We start from the raw sequence: 23923 nt of genomic DNA, 5'->3' as shown, positions 1-23923 counted from the left end.
GCAGACGTCGTTCCAACATGAGAGCTCACCCTTGACCCGGTGGAAGGGTGCAAGTTCCTCAGGGACCTTCGTGGGCCAGCCCTCTCGAATGAAAGTCCGGAGCTTTGTCAGTGTTGGGTCTTCCGTGGATGCTGCCTGCAGTTCTTGCAGTGACACAGTCGATTCGAGGGGTGTGTGGAGCATTAGGATCAAACCGCGTTCGAAGGAATCCTGTTGAGTGTCCGGTGTAGGGGTCGGGGTGGCGCGGGAAAGTAAATCCGCCACCACATTGTCTCTTCCTGGTGTGAACTGAGTGGAGAAATTGTAAGCCTGCAATCTCTCTGTCCACCTATACAACCGCAGCGGCTTATGCCCTGGCCCGGTTGTTGCCAACAAGGCTGTGAGAGCCTTGTGGTCAGTGCGGAGTGTAAAGTGACGGCCATACAGGTACATGTGCCACCTCTCACATGCCCACACACAGGCTAGGGCCTCCCTCTCCCCGACCGAGTACTTTTGCTCAGTTGAAGTGAGCGACCTCGATGCGAAGGCTATCGGGCGCTCCGTCCCGTGATGGAGCTGGGACAGCACAGCCCCAACCGATGTGTTGGATGCGTCACAAGTCACGAATGTTGGGCTGTCTAGGTCAAAATGGGCGAGTACTGGTGGGGAGGTGAGCTGTGTCTTGGGTCGGCGAACAGCTGCAGAGCATGCTGGTGTCCATGACCAAAGGGTGTTCTGCTTTAGGAGGGCCCGAAGTGGCGTGGTTGTGTCGGAGTAGTTCGGGAGGAAACGCAAGTAGAAGGCTGTCATGCCCAGAAAAGAGGACAATTCTGCGGGGCATGAGGGTTCTGGCAGGTGCAGTATTGCTTCTACGTTTGAGTGTATTGGACTCAGGCCATCGGCGGTCAGGCGAAAACCCACAAACTCAATAGCCGATGCCGAAAAGATGCACTTCTCCCCATTTAGGGTGAGGTTGTGGCGAGCCAGCACATCCATCACCTTGGCGAGGCGGCCGTCATGTTGGTCACCCGATGCACCATGCACTACAATGTCATCCAGGTACACGACCACACCTGGGATGCCTGCGAAGATGGTGGCCATGATCTTTTGAAAGCAGCTGGGGGCAGAGCTGAGGCCAAAAGGCATCCGTGTGTAACGGAAAACCCCCATGTGTGTTACAAAGGCTGTAAGGTTACGACTGTCTGGGTGCAGGGGAACCTGGAGGTAGCCTTGGCGCAGGTCTAGCTTTGTGAACATAGTTGATCCATGGAACTTGGCAGCTAACTCCTCTGCTGTGGGCAGTGGGTATTTGTCGGGGATCACTGCCTTGTTAACCCTTCTGAGGTCGACACAGGGCCGCAAACCGCCCGTCTTTTTTTTCGCTGCCACCAGGTTTGAAATCCAAGGCGATGCATCAATCCGCTCGATGATCCCAGCGTCAAGGAGTTTCTGTAACTCGGCTGCAATGTCGTCACGCAGCGCGAGGGGCAAACGGCGAAGGGGCTGGATCACGGGGGCCACGGTAGGGTCAAGAAGTGGTTGATGGTCGAAGGCAGTTATACAGCCCAACCCTATAAAGAGCGATGGCCAACGATGCTGCCAGGACGTAGTTACTGTCAGAATTGTGGCGCCCACATTATCAGTGATGGAAAACCCTAGTGCGCAAAACAAGTCGAAGCCCAAGAGGTTGGCGCCGTGACGGGACACTTGGAAAGTGAAGGCAGGGAGAGTCCTTGAGCCATAGCGCACCGTGAAGGTGGCAGTGCCCACCATGCCAATCCTGGTGTGGCCGTAGCCAAACAAGTCTTCGGCGTTGGCCTTGATCGGGAGCCGAGGAAATAGGCGCCGCACGGTAGACACGTTTAACAGCGACTTGGAGGCTGCAGTATCAAGCAGGAGTGGCAAGCTCACTCCGTCCAGCTCTACTGTGCACCACTTAAATGGCTTGGTGCAGGAGCCCAGGGAGTGGATGGTGGTCCGGCTCGAGCGGCCCAGGGAGCGGGATGATATGTTTGTCGACGTAGGGGCAGAGCGGCACATGCTGGAGAAATGGTTCATTTTACCACAGCGTTGGCATCGTTGTCCGGTGGCCTTGCAAGCGGGCGCGCGCGTGGCGTGCGAGGCAGACCCACAGTTGGCACAAGGCGTGCGCGTGTTGGCCCCTTGACGTCTGGCCACATTTATCTCGGCACTGTTGTATGTAGAGGTGGAGTCGTAGGTGGCGGTGGCTTCTGGGAGTGGCGAGGTTGGAGCAACAATCTGTGCCAATGCGGGAGAGTGTGAAGGTGCGGGTGGGTTCACAAGCCGAGCCGTTAGTTGTGCTGCGTTCTCCAATTGGAACGCCATCTCCACAGCCTTCGATAGTGGGAGGTCATCAGGCGACAATAGTAGTTTTTCCCGTAGCTTGGGATCAATTGTGTGCTCCGCTAGTTGATCCCTTATCATTTCCTCCTCCAAGCGGCCGAATTTACAGAGGGCCCCTAAACACCTCAAATCGGCTACGTAGTGGTGCACTGGCTCGCCCGTGCGTTGCCGTCTTTGACGAAAGGCAATCCGGCGGACAATGACGCTCTGGGGTGGGGCGAAATGTCGGGCCAATAAACTGACACAATCCCCGTATGTCTGCGCGGGTCCAAGAGAGCGAAAAATGCGCTGCCCCTCACTACCTAAGCTGTGTATTAGCACAGCCGTTCGGCGTGCTTCGCTTGCCTCGTTTAGTCCGGTCGCCGTCAGAAACGTCGTAAACGAGTCATACCAACGGGACCACTGGACTGGTGGCTCACCGGGGAGCGCGAGGAACGAGGGGAGGGGTGCTGCGTGGAAGTCCATCTTCGTCGCCAATGTTATGTCGGAGGAACGAGAAGAGACGACTTGTCTGTGCAAGGTATTTATTTCAACTAACTTCACCTGAACTTGTTGCCGTCAACCACCCTGTTTTACGACACTGCCGCGACGTCATGTGGCAGTGTGGCATATACTACAATGGGGTGTTCTGAAAAGGTGATGTAGGCTTAACTAGCTCAGTGAGATCAACATTAATGGGCTCAGAGTAAGACGCCTCAATAATTCATTAATATTAATCTAATAATGGCATCAGAAATAAGACCCCTTACGGAGACCTGCACAGACATCCACCTAGCAAGAAAGAGCTTCACATTTGGACCATGTTGCACCACCAGAGACAATCTGGATTTCCACAAAAGCACCTCTCAGCTTCAAGTCAAGACACTCGTTTTGGAAGTAAATTTTCATGACATGGTGCGATGCGGTTTTCCCGGTGCAAATGTTTAAGTCTTTCCATATGAAATGAAAGGATGCATAGGGGTTAGGCTTACATGTCTTCCACTAATATACTGCCTGTTGAGCTGAAAATGGAAGAATTATAGGTGTTAGGACAAATGACGGCGAAACAATCACACACAAACTTGAAGGGTTATCATGCAGTTGTGGTTTGCTTCAGGGTATAAATGTTTGTTAATAGCAAACAATATTTCCGAGTTGTGTCACTTTGAAAGGATGTTGACTAGAGCGTCAACAAAAAAGATTACTGCCAATTTCTAATCACACCAAACACTTACTTGAGATGCAAGGGCAGACTCTGGCTCCACTTTGGTGTTTGCTTCCACACAGTTCTTATTCAATTGCTCTAATTGGGTTTTACTGTCAATGGACCTAAAATAGGGCAAAAGACGCAAGACGCTGAAATCAGTACGTGCAATTGCATCTTTTGTCGTACATAAAAGACCCTACACAGTTGTGACTTCAACCATACAGATACTTATAATAAAATGGAACACAAACTGACCTAAAACTGTTACACTGAGGTTGGACAGTAAACAATTGGACATGCAGCTTGTTCAATATTTGGATGACATTCATTTGCATTCAAGAAGTGCCTAAAGTCTAGAATCCACAGGCATCAATCAGTTCCTCTCTAGAGATGCTTTGTCAGGGCTTTACTGTAGGGACCCTCACTTGCTTCTTATATTGGTGAATACAGTTTTTGAAAATGACCGAAACACATGCTGACTTTAGGAAGCTATTTGTCAGAGATGAAAAGGTTTCTTCAGCCGTTATCTGTACTTCTTTGAAGGTGTTGGACATTTCGCTTCTTATCCAAGAAACTTCGTCAGCAAACTAAAGTCTTACTGGTAGTTTAGGCCCTATATATATCCCTACTGTCCAGACATGGCGGTGCCGGACTCTGCTATGATAGGTCCCTGCTCTCAGGTTGGGGGGAGCAGAGGACTACTCCCTGCCACTCCACTGATTGTTCCTATTGTTCTGACCAACGACTGGCCTGAATGCCCCACTTCCACCGGTATCACCTCATCAGTATTCCTAATCATATTTTGCCTAAGTAGGCTGTTGTACAAACGATCCAAATTGAACCTCACCCCCCCATATCGGTTTAAAGACGGATTCAGCTGTTTTATGAAAATCACTTCTTTTTCTATTTGTCAGAGGTAAGAATTAATACTCAATTTTCACTTTGTTCAACTGAAAGGAGTTTTGATCGTTACATTTATCCCAACTGCACTATCACAGAAAAAGATGTGTAACTTGATGTCTTCTTCATGCGCAAAGAGGATGGGCTCTCAAACTGACCCATGAGGAACTCCACGAGAGGACAGACTGACTTCAGTGCCATGTTCATCAAGTAGCTCAAAGGAGCCTGTTTCCAGAGTAATCCTCTGTACCCACGACATGCCTCCACTCTTTTGACACGGGATGTGGTATGTTAACCTCTTTCAAATGCGAAGAAAGGCAAATGAACTCTGTAATTGTTCTCATCATTCCGGACCTAAGCATATATCCTGCATGATCCCTTTTATCACTAAAGCCACATGTCAGTGCCCATCATAGTGCTTACCATAGAAATTCGTTTGAGGAGTTTTTTGATGAATGACGTCTCTCCAGTTTCCACTTTCTGTTCCCGTTTCTTTCATGGTTGGGGTTCAACTCTTCCCATTTATCCAATGGTGAATCAATGATCGCTGGACACAAAAATAAGTTAGAATTACGAATGGATTTAATTGACAGAAGAGGTGACCAAAATTAAGTGCCCTTTATTTGACCAGTAACACCATTAGTAGTTTCACAGTTCAAATACAGTAAAGTCTCGTTATGTCGATATTCTCGGGAGTCGCAAAAAGTATCGATATAACCGGACTATCGATATATCCGATCCTGCGGCATGTAAATTTTCTCCTTGCGTTCATAGAAATAGTATCGTAATAATCAGTACTATCGATATAACCAATATCGATATAACGAGACTTTACTGTAAGTTCAACTGTGAAACGACTAATGGTGTTACTGGTCAAATAAAGTGCACAAAAATAAACGATTAGAACTGGGAGTGCTGTAAAAATAACATTGACTGGAAGTTCAGACATTTTTTATATAAATAACATCTGGGAAATGCATGCTGCCATGAATTATTCACTTCACTGAGTTCCCAGTGAACACTTCATTTCTTTGAAAGTGTTTGACTCTTTCTTCAAAATGTTTGCGTAACGTCCATACCAGAGTTCAATGACGACCTCTCTGGTGACATGTTCTGTTCCACCTCCACCTGGATTAGCTCTGTCTCTGCAATCTTTTTCTTCTGTGGACTGTTGTGTTTGTCGTTCCGGGATGAACACGGACTCTTCCTGTCTTTGTTCTTTCTGTGCTCGCTTGGCTCACTGAGGTCCAGTAGGTCCAATGTGGATGACAGAACTGCCAAGAGAGCACTTTTTATTGGCAAATTCATGTGTAAATCTAGATTTCTTTGGCTATTTGATCATTTGCAACCTGGCTTCAAAGGGAAACTGATGCCCAGATGGGGTGAAAAAAAGCTCGGATTTCCCCCTGATGTGCATTAACTGTCAAATGTAGACTGCAATATTTTGTGTTTTTATTTTTTATATTTGTCTTTTAGCGCTACAATCCAAATATGTGTCTGGTTGAAAACGATGACCATCTTTCTACCTTATTGACTTTGCTGATGCATTTTATGATCTCGTGATAGAAGTCAGACAAGACCCGGGTGCGATTTCTTGTTTCGTCTTGTTTCTGTTTAAAATTTACTGTGTCCTTTTGGAACACTGGATTATCACACATTTATTGTTTTCAGAGTTTAATCACAATAACCAGTGACGTGCAGTCAGGGGAGGCAGGTGAGGCTGTGCCTCACCTGTCATCATTAAATATCAAATGACAAAATAAATTAAACAGTTATATTTATTTAGTGATTTGTACTTTAACGTTCTTTTCCATTTAACTTCACCGTTTTGGGATTTTTTTTCAACATCGCTGAATTTTCACATTTACCGTTCAAATACTAAGTGGAGACGAGTGTTGAGGAGCAGCCGGCAGAGCCTCACCATGGATTGTGCAACCACTATGCTAACTTGCTCTGCAGTGAGACCACATTGCTGTCCCTCTGCAAATCGCTATTAATGCGTTCAAAAGCTTTTAGTATATGAACTAAATTTTGACAGTTTAGCTGGTGTATATAATGTACAGTCACTGTACATTATAAACACTATACTACAGTGTTTATTTTATTTAATTTTTATCAAAACTGTGTGCATAGGTGAGGCACACAGTTCTCCCGCCTCACGACAGGGGGCGATGGTGATTATAGATTCTTCTTGCGACTCCTCGGCTACAGATTAATAGAATTAGTGAGCGCAAGCTACAGTAAACAGTTAGCAAGTTAAGTGCAACCATTCAGTCATTTTTTTCGTGTTGCTTGGCCTTATTTTCAGAATGGTGGGTTACTTCGATGAGAAGGTTTCTTCAGCCGTCATCTGTACAAAAGTGAAGGTTTCGGACGTTTCGCCTCCTATCCAAGAGACTTCGTCAGCGAACTAAAGTCTGACTGGTCGTATCGGCCCCATTTATATATCCCTAATGTCCAGACCTAGTGGCGCCGGACACAGCTATGATAGGTCCCTACTCTCAGGTTGGGGGGGCGCGGGACCCCCCCCTGTGGCCCCACTGATTGTTCCTACATTCCTGACTAACGATTGGCCTATTACCCCCACTCCCCCCGGTATCACCTCATCAGCATAACGACCCTCATCAGCATTGCGAAAGTTGCCTAACCTGTTTTGCCTGAGCAGGCTATTGTATGAACGATCCAAATTGAACCTCACGCCACCAGACCGGTTTAATGAAGGATTTTGTTGTTTTATAAGAATCGCCTCTTTTACCCCCCTTTCAAACCATCTATGTTCTTTCGCTAAGATTTTAACCTCATTGTCGTCAAATGAGTGGTTAGTAGCTTTTAGGTGCAAATGTACTGCCGATTGAGGCCCACTAGTATTATCCCTGCGATGTTGATAAAGTCTTTTTTTGAGAATTTGTTGAGTCTCCCCAATGTACTGCTCTTTACAATTTTCATTCTTACAATGTATGGAATAAACTACATTACTTTGTTTTTCATTTTCCATACATTGTAAGAATGAAAATTGTAAAGAGCAGTACATTGGGGAGACTCAACAAATTCTCAAAAAAAGACTTTATCAACATCGCAGGGATAATACTAGTGGGCCTCAATCGGCAGTACATTTGCACCTAAAAGCTACTAACCACTCATTTGACGACAATGAGGTTAAAATCTTAGCGAAAGAACATAGATGGTTTGAAAGGGGGGTAAAAGAGGCGATTCTTATAAAACAACAAAATCCTTCATTAAACCGGTCTGGTGGCGTGAGGTTCAATTTGGATCGTTCATACAATAGCCTGCTCAGGCAAAACAGGTTAGGCAACTTTCGCAATGCTGATGAGGGTCGTTATGCTGATGAGGTGATACCGGGGGGAGTGGGGGTAATAGGCCAATCGTTAGTCAGGAATGTAGGAACAATCAGTGGGGCCACAGGGGGGGGTCCCGCGCCCCCCCCAACCTGAGAGTAGGGACCTATCATAGCTGTGTCCGGCGCCACTAGGTCTGGACATTAGGGATATATAAATGGGGCCGATACGACCAGTCAGACTTTAGTTCGCTGACGAAGTCTCTTGGATAGGAGGCGAAACGTCCGAAACCTTCACTTTTGTACAGATGACGGCTGAAGAAACCTTCTCATCGATGGACCACTCCTGTACGACTGAGAGCTTACACAAATGGTGGGTTACATATCTAAATTGAAGTAACTTTCTAAACTGGACTTTCAATCGAAGCAGGAGATAATAATTAAAGGAAGACCAACACCGGACTGTATAGGTCACAAACGGTGAGGGCTCAATGTAAATCTCCTGGAAGGCTTCTCAGCTTTTTGGCCAAGAAAGATCTCATTGAAACTATTCCTGAAGCGACAAAGTTGCTCCAGGTCGTGCTCATTGTTACAGCTACTACAGCATCAGTATAGAGCGGTCATTCTCAGCACAAAAGACTCAAAACATACAGTCGGAACAGGACTGATCAAGGACGACTTTCTTCACTGGCAGTGATCTCCATTGAGACAGAGAGACTTGGTGTCGTGCGGTGAGACAGCAAGCAGGTGGAAAGTTGATAAAAGTTCACTCAGCCAGGTGCAGGAAGGGTGTTGTGAGTTTTCTTTATTTGAAGTTGATATCAGTTTTCGGCAGACCCTAGGTAACACTGCTCTCCAGGTTGTCCTTTGTCCCTCTTCTTCCTCCCCGAAGTGACTCGCTCAGTCTGGCTTTAAAGGTGCTTCACCTAAGCTTCTGGCCAATCGGGTCCCAGCGGCAATTGGCCATTCCCAGGTGGTTGCAATCACCTTCTCAGAATTAATTAGTGGTCGCCCAACTCTACTGTTTTGGATGGGGAGAAATGCGGACCTTTCTCCCATCCAAAATCCAGAACACACAAAATTATTTAACATTTCTTTTGGCATCATAACACTTGGACTTCATTTATAAGTAAAGGTAACACGATAATAACGTTTTTTTTATTCTTTTTTTTCTATGCTACAGTTTGTATACAGTATATAAAGAATGCTGACATGACATTTTGAACAAAACACGTTAACTATTGACAATCAAATGGTGAATAAGCTACTCTGTGAAGTTCATGTTTGTAAATCTGACTGTGTTGACGTCAGTGCCTCACCAGCCATGAACCTCACCGCACGTCACTGATGATAACTGCCTATATCTGACAGGAAGAAGAAATAAAAAAAACACACTACGGTCATTTTTAATTTGTTTTACAGTTTTCTTAAGAGCAAAATAACTGTTTTGATCAATCAGTGCATTTCACATCCACTGCACTGCCTCTTAATGGTTTCTTCTGATTGCAGCTAATTCTTTCGTACAATGGGTGGTAACTATTAAAACTCATATTTGTAGAATCTCAGTCAGATTCCTGGGGTCCTGGTTGACTGTTTACACCCGTGTAAGGAGAGCTCAAAGCTGCAGAGAGATGACGAGAAAATTGGTGTGCTGCTGTTTCATGATAACCAGCTGAGAGGGTTTGTTGACTGAAATCTAGGCGTAATCAGAGCGTATGAATGTCACCCGTGACTTGTGCTATTTAGATGACAAGCACAATTACAAATGGTGTGAGATACAGTTTAGGAGGGAGGTTGCTTGGGGAGATTTTAGCATCAAAAGACACGAAAAGGCATTCGTTACAAAGCAGGTCTTTCTAAATGTTTTGACACCCTTCAGCCAAAATTAATGAGACTGTCAAAAGAAGGTTGCTCAGACTGTGAAATTTTATTTATACGACAGAATTTTGAATGTGGATTTTGAAGATAGACTGCAAATCTTATGCTATGTGGAAAGATGTTCTGCAGTTTCCCTCAAAGTAAAGAAATATAGGTGCCCATTGAGTATGTAATTTAGAAATACCTTTAGAAATATGGCTGCATTTATGTAATTTAAACTGATTGATGAATAAAAATTCGTTTGGTCTTTGATGTTAGTTTTATTGTTATTATTATTATTATTATTATTATCATTATTATTATTATTATTATGTGTGTGTGTTTGGAATTTCATTGGAATGTATGATAGCTTGGGGCGGCCCGGTAGTCAAGAGGTTAGCACGTCGGCTTCACAGTGCAGAGGTCACTGGTTCGCATCCCGGTCTGGCCACCGTGTGTGGAGTTTGCATGTTCTACCCGGGCTCGCGTGGGTTTTCTCCGGGTTCTCCGGTTTCCTCCCACATTCCAAAAACATGAATGGCAGGCAGATTGAAGACTACAAATTGTTCCGAGGTGTGAGTGTGAGAGTGACTGTTGTTTGTCTTTGCGTGCCCTGCGATTGGCTGGCAACCAATTCAGTGCACCCCCACCTAGTGCCCGAAGACTGCTGAGATAGGCTCCAGCACCCCCCACGACCCTAATGAGGATTAAGCGGTACGTAAAATGGATGGATGGATGGATGGATGGATGTATGATCGCTGGTTTCCGCTCAGAAATATCGTAAATAAGTACACCAAAACGGTTTTTATTGAGATTTGCTCTTGCTTGTTACAATGGATGCTTTGGGAAAGATTCTGTGTATGTGTGCACTTTATTTCACAATACCTCGACTGTGGATGGAATCATACACAATGACTTCTCAACCATGTACGCTGTGTAGCCAAGGCAGACCTTGTAACCCCTGTGTTGGCATGCGAATGCATGTGTGAGTGTGTGTGCACATGCAAATGTCTTCTTATGCCAGCCCTTAGTGAGTCATTGTGTCACCCAGGATTCTGGAAAAGTTGTATCTGGGTTCCTGGTTGAGGGTTTTGTGGTCTGACAACCACAGGTTTGCTTATTTGAAAATTATGTAGGCACGATGGCCAAACCAAACTGACCATCAGCATTTCCTGGGACAGCTTTGTTAAGTGGTTGACCAAAGTGAGGTGGCGGGAGATGGCAAAGGTCTGGCCATCCCTGTATTGACTTTTCACCCCAGACCCATATAAGTAGATATTATGTATGGACAGAGTTCTCCCTATTACCCAGAACTGAACAGCATAGTGCTGGGGCTATAGTCAGCAATTACAAGTCTTGACATATTGTTAGTTTTAATGTATATGGTCTGTTCTTACCCAAATCCCAATTTGCAGGACTACTGAGCAAATATCTTGGAGGAAAGTGCTCACAAGAGGACAAAATATGTGAGTGTGACTATCATGGCATGGGGGTTGAAGGAAATAAAGTGGAGGCTGATGAGAAACTAGTTTGAGCTAATGTAGACATCCACACAGACACCCACAGCATTAAGCATCACGCTGTTCAGGACATGATGATAACAAGACATCCGAAGCTATTGACTGCCCACTCGTGTCTTGTTCATGGTCACAGTTAAGATGAAGCCAAAACCTTTGAGCTGACTGGGCAAAAAGGTGATGACATCCTGGATCGGGCCAACATTGAGACACTGAATGTGTACGACAGTCAGCCATATGAGCCACTCGGCAATTGATGACCCAGTGGTTTGTCATTTTTTGTGTGCGTGGTAGTGATCCTTTGATTACCTCCATCTAGCGTGAAATCAAGAGGCCATTTAATGACTTATTGGTTTAGTGATCTAGATTACACAAAAACTACATAATTACAGTGAATTTTTAATGGAGGGATGGTACATGTACCGAGAAAGAACCCACTACAGTTTTACATGGAAAAAAAGTCCAGTCAGAATCCCCATCTATTCCTAATTTCTTGTGTGACTGTCCACAACCGGGACTAAAATCACACAAGCACAATTTCATGATTCGGTAATATGTTGTAATTGTGGTGCGTTAACTTTGGCAAAGGTGTATACCACTTTGTTTTGACTCATTTCCCCGCTTTAAACTGAAACTAAATTTTAAACTCGTCAAACATATTTTTTCCCCAAGAGATCCGCTTGCGGATTTGCATATACTTGACTTTAAAATCATTAAAAATCCTGCATTGATTTTCGTCACTTGTTTGTTTACTCCTGCTCAGCATTATTTACTGTTTCTTCAGTCCATCACATCATGTGACAGGCTGACAAAGGATCAAGCCTAAATCCACTTCACTTGCACATCTTTAAACTGTAGCAGGGAAACCCGTTTTGCATAATGAATGCATCCAGACTCAGGCTTCACTTCGTGGAGCAAAACTAGGGTTTGGAACCCAGGATGATTTGTGTACAAGAAGAAAGATTGACATTCACACTTTGTACATTCTATGGCAGGGGTGTCAAACTCAGGACCTGGAAGGCCACTGTCCTTCACGTTTTCCAAGTATCCCTGTTGCAACACACCTGATTTAAATGAGCAGCTTCTGCAGAGCTTTCTGATTATCTGATCATATGAATCAGGTGTGTTGCAACAGTGACACTTGGAAATCATGCAGGACAATTGATGTTAGGTCTAAACCAGTGACAAGAGGAGTTACTTGAAGTGCTTGAGAGACAAAAACTGAGTCTTTCCAACACCATCTTTTGATATAATTCATTCATTGTTTGAAGATAATCTAGATGGATTCTGTTTATTTAGGTAAAATATACAAGTAGTTTTGACTTTATACACTGTAAATATTTAGTTAATATGGATGTTGTGTCTCGTACCTGCTGTGTTGGAGGTCACCGGGCGGGAAAGTCCATCACACTTGGTTTCGCAGAGAAAATCATCAATGGATGGACTGAGAAGCGGGCGACTCTCTTGTTGCTCACTCCCCAACTGGAGGAATGAAACCAAAAAAGTTTCAATACACAATGAACAAGCTATGGGAATGACAAGGCTTGAAAAGCCATTTCCTTTTTCATTCAAAATGTTTGGATGTATTTGGAATTATTTTTAGATAGGGAATTTTATGGTAATCAATGGTCATTTTATTACAACTTATTTCTGTAACATGTGTTGCAAAAGCATAACATTGATAGCTTCTTGTAAACTCCCAGAAATTTAATTCCCATGGAAAGTTTCCCAAAAACAGTTTTGGCCTCAGGAAATAGTCTATTGAATAATACAGCAAGTATACACAATAATAAGACCACAATGGAATAGTGAAACAATCAAGACAATTGTCTCGGCCCACTGCTACTGTCTAATATTTTTGTCAAAGATTTGTTTTTTTTTAACGTGACTGTTCATTTGTCTACTTCTAGAATAGATAGTACAGCAACACACTACAACGGAAGTCGATGTCTAGTTCTGATAGAGTGGTGTAGAACAAGTTGCTCTCAATATTCTGTGAAAGAATACAAGTGACATTTACAAAAAGCGAAGAGACAGCCTCAGGGGAGCTTTTTTTGTTTTTTTTGTTTTCTTCCTAATTTGCAGTCTATCTTCAAAATAAATCCACATTCAACAATTACCTACTCCCATCACGTATCGTATTATGTATTCACTAGTCACCACCTTGAGCCAAATGAGCTTGGATATGGCCCAAACAATAACCCAACTTTGCTTATCTCTTTTACCATACCATGAAAATGCTAATCATTTTTTTGTGACAGAGAAATCTTGCTGTGCCGCTGTAGAATGCTTCCAATTCAATTTCTGCTGTCTTGAAGCTTGAACGGAAGACTGAATCAGTGCTTCAAAATTTTAGAGGTAAGAGCAATTTGTGTCCCTGAGAAAAGGTAAGTATCGTTGTCAGCGCTCAGATTTTGGCAGTAAGGAAACGTGAAATTTCCTGTTGTTGCCCTGAGGGCTGTATTTGCATGTGGAATTTGAATTCAATAGATAAAGGCCATTTTGCGTAACACATAATTTTGTGGGTCTGGACAATTGCATGGTTTGGTGCACATTTGGAGAGAGAGCTTTTGGCACTCGGCGAACAGAGTGAAAATATAAATGAATTGAGAGAATCGGACAATACTGTGTTCCAGATAAATCTTTTTGCTGTGTTAGAACAAAACTAATGTAATGTGTCACACCAACACTAATCGTGATACAATTTACAAAGGGTAGTTGCCCGCAATGTTTATTGACTGGTTGAAAGTGTTCTTAGCTCTGTTTAAACTTGGTCTATGACTTCAGTTTAGGCAGTGAACGATTGAATATTGACCTTTTACGGAGGCTATGAGTCAGCGCAACGAGTATCGTGCTTAATTAAATGTTATCTGGAATAAACCAAGAGCCACACATAATTGACTGGGTTATTATCATGTGGTAGGGAAAGTCTTTCCGGTAAAGCTTTTTTGTGAAAGAAAATGAATGGGGCTGTGGGGTGTGAGGGGAGGAGTGAAGCATCAGTAAAACTCTAATTGTCTTTATGTGTGGCAGTAATACCTCAGAGTAGCAGTATGTCTCCCTAAACTGCAGTCTATTTATTCTAGTTAGTTTAAACTCACTGTGAATCTGAGCTTGTCGTTGACTCCTCGAGAGTAGCAGTGGGTGAAATAAGCAATTGGACATAAATAAGGAATAAGGGCAGGAATTACAGTATTTGCTGGACCCTCCATTTTTTTCAAAAGCTCTTTCTTCGAGTTGCTATATTTTAGGGAGATGTTCAAATTAAAACGGTTTGCATATTTTGAAATGCTTTGTACAACCATAAACAATACATTGCTATGTAAAAGACTATTTTTATCAGGTTTTTTGAACAATCTGTGCAAGTGTTCACAGTGCAAATTTCTCAAGTCATCTGTTGTTCCAGACTATGTTGAATACTTTGAAAAGAAACAGATTTTATTTTTGTTATGGCCCAAAGAAATAAAAACACAATATTAAATGCACGGTTCAAAATGATCAGGGACAGGAGTGTTTCAAGACAATCTATAGGCTGTAAGGAACTAAAATTGTTATTGGTTGAATTTGCAGAATGAAGAAGTGTTATTTGCTCAAATCAAAATAAATTTTAGTCAAACCATCTTAAAACGTTTAATTATATCTGAACATAAGCCCTTGTAATTGATACCAACTCCACATATCTCTCATCTACTGAACATTTTTGTAGATTTTTTTTGTTTGAAATTATTTGCAGGATATCAGACTCCGTTCTTGAATCTGTGGTTTGGATGGGGACCATGAATTTCACCAATTTCATGCCCGTAGTAGTCAATGATGCAGTGGTATGCCTTGCTACGTGAGTGCCGTGCATCCGAGTGGATGGTCAAGATGGAGATAATGGTACAGTGGGGCCTCAGTTTGCGAATACCTTGCCTTACAAACTTTTCGGTTTACGAACGTTAAATTTATGAAAATTAAACCTTGGATTAAGCACTACTTCTCTATACACACCCCCCACCACGGCTGGCGGAGTAATCTTCGGCGGAAGAACACCAAAGCACATGACCGAACAGCGCCCCATTTGGCCTACCTTTCCACACCCCCTTTCTATGAGTGCACACGTCGATCGTCTGCAATGATAGTTTTGCTGTTGTGGGACCGAAAAAGACCCCACGACAGGCACCACAGATTCAGCCGTAGAAGACACAAAACAAAATTACAGTCGAGGAGAAGAAGTAGATCATTGAGAAACACGAACGAGGTGTGCGTTTGTGGCGTCACCGGTGCGCACCGCGGCTTTCATGTGAATCTCAGCCTGACACATTTCCCACGCTGTGTGTCACTTCCCTGAGAGTAACTTTCTACTAACATTCTACAAATAAAGAGCCCGGTACCGATATGCTAAGTCCACCATTGCTACCATCCTTGGCAACAAAGCTTTACACAAAGGCGTTATTTACTAGATGCTTTCACGTGACTAATGACACTTGTCACGTGCGAGTTGACAGCTGGGGTGGGGCCGCCGCTCCCGACCGCCGCCAGCTCATGTCAATCCCCTAATCACCGATACTGGGACATTTCAACGAGTCGCTGTCACCTCACCATTGACATGATTATGACGCCTCGCGCCTTGCCAGTGTCTTGGACTTGCCAGCACAAGAGTTTGCTTCGCCCGTGGTGATTGTTAGCCACGATCGCGTAAGTTTGTTGCATTCGGGGATCGCATGTTTTTTCACCCCCACGTGCCATTTTACTTCGCCTAGCTTGATAGGCTGGACGGATCGCCCGCCTTGTTTTGTCGGGTCCATGGACTCATCGGACTCGCGCCTTTTGTTGTAATAAAATCTCTGCTAGCACCTACGTCTCTGCCGCCTGCTTAGGGATCCAACCCCTTTTATTAACGTTCCGACGAGTCAGCTATCCCTGTCTCAGCTCGGAACGTGACAGTATCATTGTGTTCAGCTGATAGAAAAGGCTTGGCATGATGTTACCCTTCGATCCTTGAAAGCAGCATGGAAGAATTTGCGATGTGCAGGCTTTTATTGAACAGTTCCCCCCAGAAAAGACTGTGGCTATGAGAATCATCAACATGATGAATGATAATGTGATGCCTCAGTTCCGTAAGACCTTACAAGTCAGAAAGTGACAGGTGTCAATTAAGAGCCATCAACGACCATCACAAATGTAAATAAAGTGACTTTATTATACAGTGCAGTGTATTTCTTTCATTACAATACAATAGCACATTTATTAATATAATATAATTAATATATAATAAGGTATGTTGTGTGTAGTTTTAAGGCTTATTTAGTTGAAAATTATATTTTATGGAGACCTGGGAACGGATTATTCTCATTTTAATGGTTTCCTATGGGAAATTAATTTTTGGGATGCACACTTTTCGCCTTACACACTGTCTGGGAACCAATTGAGTTTGTAAGCCAAGGCCCCACTGTATATGTTTGGTGGACGGCCATCACATCCCATAAAAGTTATGGTGTCAAATTTTGAGCCTGAATGATGGAGCGAGAACTTTTCGGGTTCCTTAAGGTATGTGGAGTTAATGACGACTTTCTATTATGGAAAAAGATTAGGAACAGAACTTTGACAAGCAAAGTCATCGTTATGCATGGCAGTGAATCATGTTATGCCGCAAGATATACCTCTGCGTCTTGGATTTCTCTGGCCGGAAAAGGAGAGATACTTGTGCCTCCCACCCCACCCACCAGCACCATCCTCCTCTGATAATATATACCCTTATTGTTTCCGTTCATGGAATGGATGGTAATTTTTGCACTTTTGTCATCATTCCTATTGATATGTGACCTACAAACTGATTTTGAAAACTTGAATTACGCTGATTTCATTTTTTCCTTTTTTGAGACAAAGAGGTGTGATAGTGAGAGGTAAAGGCAAAGGTTTGTGTGTGGTTAGGAGGCAGTTAGCTTTCAAATAACAACTCTTCTCAATATAATGAAAAGAAATGTGTTGACTTCGATGTGGACAGCTTGCGCTCATAACATGTCTAACCATTTTAATCCATTTAATCTAATTTTAAAATTAGAGATTTTGAGGGCTGCTAAAATTGCTCAACGGTTGTATTATCTTTACAAGCAATCAGTAAATTTATGAACAAAGTAAAGGGTATGTATGAATGCAAATGTTCAGTGTAAGAGTGAAAATAAAAACCAAAGTGACAAGTCAGTCAATACCAATTATTGTCGTGTTTGTCAGTCTTCTTTGTTGGACTTATAAGGAGTTAAATGTCAACCATTAAACCTTGGCGTATTGTGGACATCACATTTTAGATTGGGTAAAAAAAGTTTGGAGTGACCATCTAGCTGGCTTTTTCCTCTTATATTTTTTCACTGGGAATGTAAATATGTCTGTAGACTGTACACTTGTAAATATGGGTTGTTGCAATATATCTAAATGCATTTCTTGATTCTGCACTATGTACAGTCTTGTTTATAGAACGGTTTTTGCACATCTACATTTGCACAGTATACAGTTGACATTTTTATTTTGTTATGCTTAGAATATCTTGTTTTCTATCCTTTCACTCCCACCCCAACCCCATCCCTCTTCAATTGCTGCTGTGGACTGCAAATTTCCCCATTGCGGGACGAATAAAGGTATTCTGATTCTGAGATGCCTGTCAATTTGCTGTCATTCCCTGCAGAGTAATATTTACCGTGTCGTGAGCGGCTGAAGGTCAGGGCTGTCAAAAAGGCCTCTTGCAGACATTTTCATCTCATCCCCAGTTTTGAATTTGACAATATGGAGATGTTGACAGATGCTAAAGTATTCATTTAGGGCAGGGGTGCTCATTACGTCGATCGCGATCTACTGGTCGATCGCGGAGGTAGTACTGGTCGATCGCAGCGTGACAGTAAAAAAAAACATTTGTCAGCCTATCAAACGTCCCCTCACTTGATTGACATACAGGGCAACCATTCAGATGACAACTGAATTTTTACCTTTAGGTCGCCGTGCATGCGTAAACAACGGCGCTAAACGCAGCAAAATGTACAAGCTAGTCAGTGAATTACCTCAGATTTTAAGCCCTTGATAAAACATATGGTGATCAAAATGAGTGAGAAAGCGGGACCAAGTAAGGGGCCAAAACATGTTACTTTCATACGGAATGGGAAAATGTGGAGCGCCATTTTCGGACTGTTCCTGGAAAATACGACATTGACTTCACGCCGAAAAGCCAGCTGAGAAAGAGAACGGTGGACGAACTAAAATCCCAGTTGTCCGGACAGCAGTCATTTTTCACTCAACATAGTTCAAAAGCGAAAGTCGCCACCGAAGCATCTTTCCAGGTGAGTCACGCCATCGTTAAAAAAGTCCTTCCAAGACGGAGAGATGGTAAAAGAAGCATTTGTTGAAGCAGCTGACTCCTTGTTCAGAGACTTGGACAGTTCTGTAACTTACTCACACAGGAAAAGTACCCCAACTTGAGGAAATGTGCTACCTCCTTGAGTGCATTATTCGGCTCCACTTATTTATGTGAGTCAGCCTTTTCCTACATGAAGATCATTAAGTCCAAATACCGTTCCACCATGAATGATGAACATTTGGAAATGTGCTTGAGGCTGGCTGTCAGCAGCTACTGTCCGGACTATGCATCCCTGGCTGATTCAATTCAGTGCAAGTCATCAAAGTAAACTCAGGTAATTCTAAAAAAATGTTAATAGTTATTTATTATGTTATGTATATGTAGTTATTATGTGTGTTGTGCAATATTGGCTTATTCAGTTATGCAAGGTACATCAACATACATTGTACATACAAAGAATCCTTAAAACATTTGAAAATAATTATGTTTTGCATTTTTGTCGTGGGTAGATCATTTTGACTTGGTAGTTTTTGTAAGTAGCTCGTATGCTGAAAAAGTGTGAGCACCCTTGATTTAGATAATGTATCTGTCTGTCTTTCATATCTCTCTCTCTCTCTCTCTCTCTCTCTCTCTCTCTCTCTCTCTCTCTCTCTCTCTCTCTCTCTCTCTCTCTCTCTCTCTCTCTCTCTCTCTCTCTCTCTACCGACCGACCGACCTACCTACCTACCTACCTACCTACCTAGTAGGTACTACCTACCGACCTACCTACCGACCTACCTACCTACCTACCTACCTACCTACCTACCTACCTACCTTTCTTTCGTTCTTTCGTTTTTTCTTTCTTTCTTTCTTTCTTTCTTTCTTTCTTTCTTTCTTTCTTTCTTTCTTTCTTTCTTTCTTTCTTTCTTTCTTTCTTTCTTTCTTTCTTTCTAGAGTGGAGTACCCGTCAGTCTACCTGGCTGTCTGTCTCTCAGCCTGGTTATCAGTCAGCTCAGATATAATGAAGGTTATTTTGATTCTGATTCTGAGAGATACTAGCAAGCGATTTCTCACAGTTGCTCTGTCCACCCATAATACCTCACCCAAAGGAAACTTTTAGTTTGCTGACTGTCGTTCTGTCTGCAGGATATCGCAACATGACCAGTCTGTCTTTCTGTGCATCTCTTGCTCTTATATGGGGACGACTACAGTTACCCCTTGTTCAAGTTGAATCTTACCAAAGTAAAGAACTGTCATGGTATATCTATGTAATCGAACAAGACAATTTGAAGGCTTCACTGTCGCTTAGCTTTAGTAACTTCATAAGGCGATCAAAATACTTTAATCCAACCATAAAACAGTGTGTTGTGTTAGTGTTGTGTTAGTGTTGTCTGGTATGTTGAATTTGTTATTGATTGTCATTGAATGTGATGGGAGTAACAAAAACATTTTCGAAAAAGTCCTGCTTTTTTTAAATCCCAATGAGAATCCATCCTGCAAGAAACAAACACACAATTCACTTCCTCCCAACATTTGTAACATCGATTCTTTTCCCACCTTCAAATCCCATCACAAAACCCACCTATTTAAAATTGCATGTTCTGTGTAGCTTTATCTCTTGTTTCTATTTATAATTGTATTTTATTTATTATTGTATCTAAGCTTGTCTGTGACTGTAAAGTGTCCTTGAGAGCTTTGAAGCGCTTGAAATAAAATGTATTATTATTATTATTATTATTATTATTATTATTAACATTAATTCACCATTAATGGTGTTTTTGTTTATTTTCACGGCGTCTGCTTCAAGTGCATATCTTCATGGTTTGCACAACACTTGTGCCACACTGTTTGTGTATGGTGGAAACTCAGGCCTGGTTTAGAACGCAACCTGCTATCTCCACAAGGAGGTTAGCATTTACTTATACGAACATGCATTTTCATGCTACAGTACAATATATCTCTTTGCGTCTCCTTTAAGGATTAATCTTATGAATTTTATAGTGGGGAACTTTTACTAATTACGCCGCTTGGGCTTTACTCGAGAGATTTTGAGAGAGGTTGTCAAGGGACAGAAATAAACATCAGCTTTCAAGGTGAGTTTGGAATTACGTAAAGGAAAACTCAAGGAAAGAAGAAAAGTTATTGCGGGGGAACCTGGAGGCAGCCAGTTTCATTCAGTCGTTTTATCTTCAGCTTGTATTTAATAATTCAGTCTTTCGCTTGCTAGTATCTCTCAGAATCAGAATCAAAATCACCTTCATTGGCCAAGTGTGTAGAACACACAAGGAATTTGTCGACAGTAGAACAGTGACGTGCGGGAGGTTCATGGCTGGTGAGGCACTGACGTCATCATAGTCCGATTTACAAACATATGAACTCTACAGAGTAGTTTATTCACCATTTGATTGGCAACAGTTAATGTATTTTGTTTAAAATTTCATGTCAGCATTTTTATATATACAAACTGTAGCATAGAAAAAAAAAAAATGTTTTTATCGTGTTACCTTTAGTCCATGCGCCGCTCCTTCTGAAGAAAGGCATCGATAACTTCTTTGTAGAAGCCTTCCTTATCTTTCTTCAGTTTTAAAAGTCTCTCTGCCTCAACGGAGATCACTGCCAGTGAAGAAAGTCGTCCTTGATCAGTCCTGTTCCGACTGTATGTTTTCAGTGCTGAGAATGACAATCTCGTCTACTTCTCCAGCAACAAATGGGGCTGCACCGATCTCCTTTTTAATGTCATTTCTAATGACATCACTAACTGCTTCAATTAAATCGTTCTGTATTCTGTTTCACAGGCTAGAAAATACAGTGGATGTCCCAAAACGACTCGCTAGCCTGTTATCTTTCTGAGCGAAAGCATGTAATAGTTGCCACGATGAGCAGAGCCCTTACTTTCATCATTTCCACGAAATGCCAGCTGTTGTTTGGCAAGGAAGCAGGTGGCATTGATGAGATCTTTTAAAATCTCCCGGTTCTCCTTTACCTTAGCACTGTGGATGCTGATGTTGAGTCTTCGCTCATTTTTGATGAGGCTCCATTGTAAAATTTTCAGGTCACAATATCCCATTTGAGTCCAGACATTGTCACAAATTGAGAACAGAAGGCAGGAAAAGCAGAAAAGGCGGTTTCTTGCTGGACATCCACACAGCCAGCCTTTTCGTGTGTACCAGTCCGCCTGAAAAGAGCGATTATTGTGTCCCGTTGTCTGAAGCAAACCTTTTAGCTCCGGTGTTGGTCTTCCTTTAATTATTACCTCCTGCTTCGATTGAAAGTCCAGTTTAGAAAATTCTTTCAATTTAGATATGTAATCCTCCATTCTGAAAGTGAGGCCAAGCAACACGAAAAAATGACTGCAGGGTTGCACTTTACTTGCTAACTGTTTACTGTAGCTTTCTGTCTCTAATTCTATTATTCTGCAGACGTGGAGTAAGAAGTATCTCTGAAATCACAAGCGCCCCCTGCCTGTCATGAGGCGGGAGAACTGTGTGCCTCACCTACGCACAGCGTTTGGATAAAAATAAAACAAAATAAACACTGGAATACAGTGTTTATAATGTACAATGACTCTACATTATATACACCAGCTAAACTGTAGAAATTTAGTTCATATACTAAACGTGTTTGAACGCTTTAATAGCGATATGCAGAAGGACAGCAATGCGGTCTCACTGCAGAGCAAGCCAGCACAGTAAGCATAGTGATTGCGCAATCCATAGTGAGGATCAGCCGCCTGGTGCCTCACTGCTCGTCTCTACTTAGTATTTGAACGGTAAATGTTAAAATTCAGCGATTTAGAAAAAAATCCTAAAACGGTGAAGTTAAATGGACAAGAACTTTAAAGTACAAATCACTAAATACATATAACTGTTTAATTTATTTTTTCATTTGATATTTCCATGACAGCTTTCCATGATGACAGGTGAGGCACTGCCTCCCCTGCCTCCTCTGACTGCACGTCACTGCAGTAGAACACGCTGCACTATAGTCTTCTTCTTCTTTTCCTTTCAGCTTTTCCCTTCAAAAGGTCGCCACAACGAATTAATGTCCTCCATCTTCAAAGGTATGATCTGCATGTTTGTTTTGGCCAAGCTGCACTATAGTATCATCATAAAAAAGACATGACAATGTTATCTTTAACGTTGTTGTAGCCAGTTCTTAGTATTCTTTTAACTCCTTCACCTGACTTGGCAGGATTTATCTTTCACTTTTCACATTTTTGTAACCAGTATTAGAATCAATTAACGGTATTAGTTCAGACTGAAAATGTCTCAGGAGCAACTTAGCTCAGTTTGTGATTCAGACACCCGCTGCTGTGACCTTTTTAGATATCTGTTGCTTAGTTCATATATTATTGATATATATGGTGTAACCAAATCTCCAATGCCTTCAAGCTTGTAGAAATCTAGTAATTTATTCCAGGGGAAAACATGCTTTAACTGTTGTACACATTTTGGACATGACCTATTATGGTGCAACTCTGTCGACCTCATTTCAGTCAATGTCACATTTATGGTGATTAAACAGAGAGAAGACTCGAGAGAAGTCAAAAAAACTTTTGATCCAAGGCAAAAAAAAAATTCAGATATCTAAATACTGTATTTTCATCCTGAGTGATGATTATATTTTGGTTGTCAATTAGCCATCTGAATGTGCTATTGTCGAGAAGAAGAAGTCGGAGGAATGTGGTGAGTTGGTTAGCTAACATATGCTTGTTAGTTGTGATTAAATGTTTGGGTTATCTGTGCTTGCTATGCTTTGGATTGGATTGGATTGGATTGGATTGGATTGGATTGGATTGGATTGGATTGGATATGCCTTTATTAGTCTCACAGTGGAGAAATTTACATTTCACATACTTTATACTGATGGCTGAATTAATTTTTCACTTAACACCTTTTTGGCACATAGAAAGTTTTTTGTGAAGTGGAAAGATGACCTATAAAGGTTGTGTGATAATATTTTTACTCATGGGAGCTAATCAATATACATAACCATGTTGACAAATATAATGACCATTCAGATAAGCAAAGACTTTTCTGGGAGGTCGTGTCCGAGGATCTCACCCCTCACTCAGTAAAATTCTGTGAGATCTACACAGTAATGTGCGTTACAAATAGACTTGACCTGACATGCGGCTTGAGGAGCCGAAGCCTGTCACTTAGCCTCTGTCATTTGCTAAGTGACATCAATTCAGGACACGGTGCCCCTTAAAAACATCTAAACCGCTGAAGAATCATTACTAAAGTAATGATGATTTCCCCCGGATATTTAGAAAAACAGTCAGTTTTTGTGTGAATGTTTTGAAGACATTTTAAAAAATGTTAAGACATCGATATTTTTGGAATGGCTTTTCTCTTACTTACTTTTGCATCTGAAAGCTAACAAGAAACACAAACAATCTAATTTGTTTTTCGTGCTTTCCTGATCTCTACCACACAATGCAGTTTTGAAACAACCGGTTCCTTCAGTATGTATGGCAAACTAATCAAAGACGTGTCCCTGTGCTCTATATGGAAACAGTC

General features: G+C 42.3%; 1 protein-coding gene across 4 annotated transcripts in view; it reads right to left on the bottom strand.

Annotated features, from left to right (window-relative positions):
- pex5la (peroxisomal biogenesis factor 5-like a) overlaps positions 1-23923 on the bottom strand; it is a 98573-nt gene that overhangs the window by 27530 nt on the left and 47120 nt on the right. For 3 of the 4 annotated variants that reach the window (XM_088999966.1, XM_088999969.1, XM_088999968.1), the window contains 5 exons: positions 12469-12580; positions 5509-5703; positions 4853-4976; positions 3558-3651; positions 3315-3344 (listed from right to left, as the gene is read on the bottom strand). In XM_088999966.1, the coding sequence (XP_088856092.1) occupies positions 3315-3344; positions 3558-3651; positions 4853-4976; positions 5509-5703; positions 12469-12580 (555 nt within the window). The remainder of the gene's footprint in view (positions 1-3314; positions 3345-3557; positions 3652-4852; positions 4977-5508; positions 5704-12468; positions 12581-23923) is intronic. The other variant, XM_088999967.1, reaches the window with a different exon arrangement.

The sequence above is a fragment of the Hippocampus bargibanti genome, linkage group LG07 (genome assembly GCF_051943395.1).
Source record: "Hippocampus bargibanti isolate YZ-2025 linkage group LG07, ASM5194339v1, whole genome shotgun sequence".
Lineage (NCBI taxonomy): Eukaryota > Metazoa > Chordata > Actinopteri > Syngnathiformes > Syngnathidae > Hippocampus > Hippocampus bargibanti.
The sequence above is the reverse complement of the archived record's forward strand: the minus strand, read 5'-3'. Positions and strand labels throughout refer to the sequence as shown.